The 8,596-nt window shown below is 34.7% G+C and overlaps 1 protein-coding gene across 1 annotated transcript; it reads right to left on the bottom strand.

Annotated features, from left to right (window-relative positions):
* Positions 1–2,314: 2,314 nt before the first annotated feature.
* LOC112458300 (ADP-ribosylation factor-like protein 13B) lies at positions 2,315–4,870 on the bottom strand. The gene is made up of 8 exons (XM_025021875.1): positions 4,595–4,870; positions 4,429–4,499; positions 4,182–4,315; positions 3,910–4,025; positions 3,575–3,751; positions 3,295–3,472; positions 2,737–2,767; positions 2,315–2,670 (listed from the first exon to the last, which is right to left on the bottom strand). The coding sequence occupies exons 1-8, from the start codon at positions 4,684–4,686 to the stop codon at positions 2,357–2,359; spliced, it is 1,113 nt and encodes a 370-aa protein (XP_024877643.1). The 5' UTR covers positions 4,687–4,870; the 3' UTR covers positions 2,315–2,356.
* Between the last annotated feature and the right edge of the window lie 3,726 nt (positions 4,871–8,596).

Genomic DNA, 8,596 nt, shown 5'->3' on the forward strand with positions numbered 1-8,596 from the left:
ACACACACACACACACACACACACACACACACACACACACACACAAACACACACGTGTTTATCTATGTATATGGGGCGTTCCACGCCAAATCGGACACCATTTGAGTTTTGCATCTCCGATTTTTTTGAAAAATTTTTATGTTATAGTATTGGTTGAAAGAGGCCTCCATGATTTTTTTCAAATTTTGTTGTCGAACCGTTTTCAAAATATCGATTTTTGAAAAATTACGTTACTTTTTTTTTAAACGCCCATAACTTTACGAAAAATGGGCCAAATAGGACGTTTTTTTTCAAAATTTTTTTTTTTAAACACACTTGATAAAAAATATCAAAAAAATTTTTTAAACCGTATTTCTATAAGATTTTCAAATTTTTGACACAAATTTTTGATTTACAAAAAACACGTACTGATCGATTTTCTCCAAAATTTTTTGTAAAAAACTATCATCGATTCCACAACTTTTAAGCCTAAATTTATAATGAGATAATGACGGAATCTATTTTTTTCGATTTTTTAATTTCCATCTTTTATTTATCCGTGCTAAAAAATATCTGAAAAAAAAAATAATTTACACAGGAACTACTATATTAATAATTATCTGAGACATAGTGATTACTAAATAGTTTACAAATTGATTTCAGGAAAAAATACAGTTGAATTAAAGCGTTTATTATGTTTGATAAATTTTTTTTTATTAAGTAACGTTTATTTTCTTACACGTTTAAATATTTTAAAAATTCGAGATTCAACAGATGATGAAAATTGTTTAAATCTCAAAGTGCCTTCTCCGTCTGGAATTACACAATGATATTTCTGCGTTCCTGTTATTGTCTTAGCTTTAATATATCGCTTGTCTAATGATTCTTTGCTCTGAATATAATCTTCGTTAGAGAAGATTTGCGCATAGATATTTGGCAAAGAATTTGATTTTATCGCCCAGTTATATAGTTCTTGAGGAGTTGAGATTTGTTCGTCATATATGGAAGTTGAAGACTTTTGCTCGTGCCGCTATTCTCTTAACAGTTCCCCCTACTCCATCACAAGAACCTTTGCCATGAGCTGTTGCAAAATAATGCCATTCAGCTTTTAGCCCAAAGTCTTCTTCATGAAAATTGAGATTTACAAAATTTATATAATTTTTAAATTGTTGAGGTGCTCCGTCGGAAAATTTGCCCCTTAAAGTAAAATGCAAATATTTCGACTGATTAATGCCCAATACATATTTTACCAAATAGTACAATAAAGATAATTGAGGATTTCATTTCTTAACCCGTTTATATCAAACATACACTTTACGTTGATTCATTTACGACGGCTTTAATGTGCACTGAGTATGCACTAAGTCTAACCAAATTCACTATAAAGTTACTTTCGCGTTTTTTCCGATTTCAAAAATGTAAATCTAACGGTATAAAATAAAGCATTTTTGTACAAAAGATATTAATTTGAAATGTGTAGAGTTAAGGCTCCTGGATGGTCAGCCGAGAACTCTGCGTTGACGGTGACGACGTACCGTCGCGGCAGAAATCAGAACTCTCTCCAATGGAGAATTCTGTCCTTTGTGACATGTGACAACCTATTTTGTTGTACGTGCTATTTCTTTATTATTCGCTCTGTGCTTGTGCTCTAACGTTTAACGTATTCGTGAAAGTCGTAAAATTGGCCAAGAAGTAAGATTTGCATGCGGAAGGAACGTTTTCACCTCTTTTCGATAGTCGTTAAACGGCTGTTTTTCCCGTATGTTTAGGCTTCGTTTTATGGCTGTTTGTTTATTGTCGAGGGAAAAGGGTAGTTTTCGGCCAATTTCGGAAGTGTTCTGAAACGATCTATAGTGATGTTTTATTGAAATGTCTTTTTATTTGAAAATGGCATGCACAACAAAATTGGGTGTTTTCCTCGCCTCGATAGTAAGAATCCAATATGGCCACGGTGACCATCCAAGAGCCAGCAATGCTAATTTACTAAAACTAACAATATTTAAATTACTGATCTAAAAGTCTATCCATAACAGTTTTTATCAACTCACATTTTTACAATCATTTACATGCAGCTTTTCATTCATAGTACATTATATATGGTTCTCTTTAACTTAAGTATAAAGGCCCGTGCTCAATGCTAGGCAATAGGTAATAGGAACAGGGAATAAAAATCAGAAATCGTATATAAATGCAGAATAACAGTGGCACAGGCAATAGACACAGCGTTCCGTTGAAAATTCTGTGCCTATTGCTTGTTGCCAACCAATCGTAGCATTCGAATTTTTTAGGTTGTAATTAACGAATTTTTTATTATTTCCTGTTTCTATTGCCTGTTGCTTGGCATTGTGCAAGGGCCTTAAAAGCTACAGATATGCTGCTATTGAGGCACTTGACCAGGAATGTTGATTATCGTCATATTATTTGATAATTGTTGCGATCTTTCTGGCGCTGTATACGGACGGATTAGCGTAACTTTATTTTCGTAACTTTCACTAGGACTGATATTTAGATTCAAGGGATCTAATATTGTAGTCATAGTTTGTGTGCTTTTCTCTCCAGCGAGAGTCCCTACATTAGGCGTAAGATTTCGTAAAAGACTTTCGCATTTAATAGTTGATTGCTCAATTGGAAGAGGGGCAGTCTTATTTCTCTTTACAAAAACTTTCATAATGCTTCTCCTTTTATTGGTACCTATAAAAATATTTCATATTGATTTAAGATGTTATATATTTGTTTTATTAACATAGGTACACGTACCATTGCACGATTCATTTATTAAAGCTTCATCCTGAAATTTTTAGAAGAAAATATCAGATCGATAATAAGAAATTTAAACTGAGAGATTTGTGTCATCATATTTCTAAGATACAAACATAAAGCTAGATCTTCATCTATCGTGACGCTTTGATCGTGATCGTAAGCAATGAAGCCGTCGTAAACCGTATATCTATGCCCATATATCTATAAACACACTTTTCTTCGCACGTCGAAAAGGTTGACAGATTAGGTTAAAGCGTTGTAATCGTAAAAGTTCAAACTGAGTCAACTTATACGATGAGCTTACGATAGCTGTTACTACGAGCGTTACGATCGCTTAAGCGAGGAGCACACACTTCTGCACAACGCATAATGCGTAAGCATAAGAAAATTGATTGATACACATGTGCATAAGGAAATAGACCAATCAATTTTCTTATGCTTATGCCGCATTATGCGTTGTGCAGAAGTGTGTGCTCCCCGCTTTTTACAATAAACTTTACGATAGATGTAGTTCGGGCTTAGAGCGACTGTGTACAATTAATATTCATTGTGCACCTTTGCCGCCAAAAGATCTTTAATAGGTTTAAAAGGATTGGAGTGTATAGACACTTTCGATGGCGCATTTGACACAACAGACTGTACCCGTTGAACGCTTTTATGTTGAAAATTCTGTGATTGTTTGACTCTGTTGTTCAGAACAGCATAATTCTTCACTATAATATCCAATAACCATCTGCAGAAGAATAAATTCTGATCATCAATATGACAGTATACACCATTAATCTCTTATTTCGTACACGTATCTAAATCTTCTTAACAGTAATTCTAAGCTTACTTATATCCATCCTTTATACCCGCAATACTACTCTTGGATTGCTCCTTGTCATAAATGCAGGAGCACGTTTCTACTCTTGTTGGACATCTCATAGCATTAGCTGCACGCTCTACATCCAGGTTTTCAACCACATCTAGCTCGTCGATAGCTTCATTCAGATCTTGTTTGTTGGCGAGTCTATGCATACATTATGAAAATCTGAATGACATTTGTACCGGCAATACCACACAACTTATCAACATCTTTGATCATTATATGCACACAAATGACCTAATCTGCTTTTCGTATGTGCGCAAGCAAAAGTGTGCAGAGACATAACTTCAGAGATCTCTTACAACAATATTGGTTTCGTCGAGATATGTTCGTGTGTGATTAATTCGTTAAATACAACTTTATTCTCTGCAAGACGGGAAATATCACTAGCATCCACCACATATATAAGTCCATGTATCTAAAAGATGTCAGTTGAAACATATATAGAGATATTGAAGTTGCTGTTTGCAGTTAGCAATGTTAGCATAGATGTAGCAGTCAATTGTCTTATTTTCTTATCATAACATTTAATTATAACTATCGTTATTTATTTTGATTTACATAAGTCACTTACATCGTTGTAATATTTAGGCCACAATGCTCTAATCTGAGAGCTGCCTCCGAGATCATATATCTTCACGGAATATGACTTGTGCTTCAGGGATACCATCCGGAATCCTACCGTGGGCAGCACCTTCTGATCTGAATCTACAGAACAAGAATATGTATTGTGCCAAAATTTAATACCATACAGCGATAAGCTTCATTTGCAGGAATTTTCGCTTAGTGTTAAACCTATTTTTAATTCTTGAAAAATTTACCGCCACTAATGTGATTGAGTATCATAGACTTTCCGGCATTGTCCAGTCCCACAATGAGCAAAACAATGGTCCTGAAATCGTTGAAAGATAAATGTAAACAAAAGGACGTCATCTCTCTCCTTATTTCATATCCAACACGCATTCATCGTTTATAAATGATGCGTACTTCTCTGCTGTACGGTTTCTTCGCAGCCTCCTCAGTATACTTCTGATGCAACTACTCATCGCGGGAAAAGAGAGAGAAAATCGCAATCCCATGCTTCCCGCGGTCTCAATCGCGCTCCGGTGGACTTCTGTTATTCATCGAGTCCTTCCTTCCTCTTTGATTATTGGCTCCTGCCTCCATCCTCCATCCTCCATGCCTCTTAAGGGCCAAAGCACATAACATGGCGTAGCGATATACGACGGTCGTAGTTGGTCGTAGTCCCCGACCTGACAGATCAGGATCAAGATACGCCAAAGCTTGTGCGTTAGGGCCCGGACACACACTTTGGGCCGGTCTCACAGTCTCCGATTAACGTGATTCTCCCTAGATTCTCCGATTAAACTCACTCTTCGTCTCTTTCTAGGGGGATAGTTAGAAAGAAATGCAGAGTGAGTTTAATCGGAGAATCACGTTAATCGGAGACTGTGAGACCGGCCCTTTTTCGTAATGGTCAATCCAGACAAATTTGCATAGCGCATAAACATAAGCATAAGAGAATTGATTGGTCCATATGCATGTGCATAAAAAAATAGACCAATCCGTTTTGTTATGCATATGGTTATGCACCTATGCAAGTTTGTGTGGATATAGCTTTATAAAGCGGGGAGCACACACTTCTGTATAACGCATAATCGGTGCGTTCAGCCGATACTCCGCTAGCCTAGCAATCGTGAGCAGTCGCTCGTTTCCTCTCCTTTCCATTGGGTCAAAGGAGAGGAAACGAGCGAAAACGAGCGACTGCTCACGATTGCTAGGCTAGCGGAGTATCGGCTGAACGCACCCATTGCGTAAGCATGAAAATTGACTGGTCCATACACATGTGCATAAGAAAATAGACCAATCAATTTTCTTATGCTTACGCATTATGCGTTATGCAGAAGTGTGTGCTCCCCGCTTTAAGGTCAATCCAGACAAACTTGCATAGCGCATAAACATAAGCATAAGAGATTTGATTGGTCCATATGCATGTGCATAAAGAAATAGATCAATCCGTTTCTTTATGCATATGGTTATGCACTTATGCAAGTTTGTCTGGATAGACCTTGAAGGTCAATTAATCCAAACAAACTTGCACAGATGCATAAGGGCCTAAGCAGAATGGCTGTCTTGGCAATGTTTTATGCCTTAAGTCTTTGTCTTATGTAACGCACAATACTGTACAGTATCTAGGTCATGGTGGTCGAATTTATATCAAAAACGAAAAAAAATTAATATTTTTTGTTATACGTGACGACCACCACATATAAATTCGACCACCATGACTTAGATTTTGATGCGTACTTTAAGATGCGTACTTCTAGACAAGAATTTTGCATTTTTATAAAGCCAATTAAAAGATTAGTGTTAAGAAAAAAACTGAAAAAAATCGGCTAGGATCACGGCTTTAGGATCCTTAAGGCATAAAACACTGCCGAGACAGCCATTCTGTTTAGGCCCTAAGCATATGCTTACGCGCATATATAAATCACGTGACGGTCAACGGCCAATCAGAATTGTCACCATTCATACGTCATCATTATGCGGTAAATTCGAAGTTACTATCATTTCTTTACAATACACATTATAGAAAGTTACTATTTTGCCATTGTTTAGACGTCATTGCATAAAAGTTATACATTTTATTGTAAAATTTCTATAATGTAGTATACGTTAATACGAAATACTTTACTAAGATGTGGGATACAAAGTATATATTTGAGGTTCTTTGACGGCTAAATTATATATATATATATATATATATATATATATATATATATATATATATAATATATATATATATATATATAATAATATTTTATTAATAAAGTATTAAAATTGTTAACAGTGTTAATTAAATGAATAATAAATATGTAAATAAAATGGGCAATAAATTAATTTGATAAATTATTATTTAAATAAAAATGTATAAGAAGCGAAATTAAGGGATTAAGGAATAAAACATTAAATTAAATAATTTAATATTGAATTAATAAATTTTAAAATAATAATTAAAGAAATGTATTCTAGGAAAAAAAAAACAACAAAGATGTGTATTAAAATATTTTATTGTTAGTAAATTTTACTAATTTCCTTCTTCTATTTTTTTCTATTGCTTGCACATATCTGCCGATTAATTACACGAACTCGGATATATATGTTCGTGTTCGAACGAGACACAAAATAACATCGCGTGGTAGTTGAATTGGTTGTATTTTGTCATGTAAAATATCAGCCAATTTATTAAATATTAATTGAACTTTTCAAAGATTTGATCCGTGATATTTTTCGAATTTGATATTCATTATTCGCGCAGTTGCTATCATATCTTCTGAGGGGTACATACATTTACCGCGAGAAATAAATTGTATTAAATTGTAATTGTCCAATCTCCATTGTTTATAGTCGGCATTTCTCGAGTTTCGACTCCGAACTGAGGGTATATTTAGACTTAAATTTGTAGGGTAAGGTTACATACCCAGCCACATATTTTAAGCCCTCGTCTTCAATAATGTCCGCGATATTCATGTCATCTAGAGACGCAAGAAGTTGATCTTCTTCGACAGTTGCATGGTACGTAGATAAATCGCATATGGCTATATTATTATTACTAGAGTAATATATATATTCGTCACGCAGTACATGATTATTATTAAAATTATATATTTGTTGCCCAGTATAATATTATTATTAACGTTAGATATGTCACGTACGTAGTACATTATTATTATTATTATCATTAGATATGTCACGCATTACATTATTATTATTATTAATGTTATATTCACACAGTTCTTCTTCTTCGTTGTGGGGTTCACCTGGCAACACATATAGGGTGTCAGCATTTCGCTCAGCATACCCGATATTTCCCCACACTAAATCCATTATCAAGGAAATGATTTCGCGCCAATTTCAACAAATGTGGCATATCTGCAAATACATAAATCTTATAATTTTCGTTTATAGGATGCTGAAAATAACATTTCTTTGGTGCTATTCCTAGGCCAAGGTCCAACCACAGTGCCATGTTTGTCGGGCCCATGTCGCATGTCATTGCAACAACAACGTATAACCTACATTGTACAATCGCGAAATAATGTGCAAAATGTTATCTTTAGTCATAGGTGTGTCATAATTATAGTATACAGATTGTTTCCAATTTCCAAACAAACTGCGGACCATGACGCACTGGCATGTTTTATGTGGACCTACAACTTGCTGTTTTTTTCTATCAATAGCTACTTTATTGGATAAGTACACCTCATCAAATGTCAATATAACCAATGTTTCAAAATCTGGCATGCTTTTACTCTTGAACCGCATGCAATCGAGTATAGCATTTAAAACACCTGGCTCTACATTAATGTCGGTTGCCCACCTTCGAAGCGTTTGTAGCGATGGTAGCGGTATTTTCATAACGTTTCTGAGGTACCGGTATGCTTTTGGACTGACGCATCTCAATGACAGAGCACTGGCTATATCTTCCGAAGACCAAACTACATATTTCTGAGAAGGATTCAAAAGCATCCGAATTTATCCTGGCGTGAATACCCTTTTCAAAACATCGTACATCTTCGTTTCGTATTTCTTGCCGGCTTTAATGACTGATTTCGCTTGAACTGCTGCATTTTCTTCTTCACTGCAGCGAGTTGAATTTTGCTGAAAAACGATAACTTTCATATTTATATATTACATCGATTATAAATTATCTCTGTAAATAGCATTTGAAGTAACTTCAATGATAAATTACTTGTAATTACAAGGTTGTATGTAGAAGTGATTTCAGAACTTATATTTATAAAAATAAAAATAATCACCTGCAAAAGATGGGCATTTACAAAAACGCCCATGTCATTATGAAAATAAAAAAAAACACTAACCTATCAATTTTTTTTCTTCTTATAAATATTGAATTTCTTTTTCAAGACTGCTAATTCCCATTGCAGTTTTTGTCTGAAAGCAAGAAATAAAATGCGAACAATCTAT

This window comes from Temnothorax curvispinosus, unplaced genomic scaffold, assembly GCF_003070985.1.
Source record: "Temnothorax curvispinosus isolate PA1 unplaced genomic scaffold, ASM307098v1 QBEX01008791.1, whole genome shotgun sequence".
Lineage (NCBI taxonomy): Eukaryota > Metazoa > Arthropoda > Insecta > Hymenoptera > Formicidae > Temnothorax > Temnothorax curvispinosus.

Excerpts from the sequence above, each read along its gene's own strand:
- LOC112458300 (XM_025021875.1), bottom strand. The coding sequence starts at position 4,686 with ATGGGATTGCGATTTTCTCTCTCTTTTCCCGCGATGAGTAGTTGCATC. Across the intron at positions 4,316-4,428 it reads ACTCAATCACATTAGTGGCG|ATTCAGATCAGAAGGTGCTG; the intron begins GTAAATTTTTCA and ends CTTGTTCTGTAG. Across the intron at positions 3,473-3,574 it reads GGTATAAAGGATGGATATAA|ATGGTTATTGGATATTATAG; the intron begins GTAAGCTTAGAA and ends ATTCTTCTGCAG.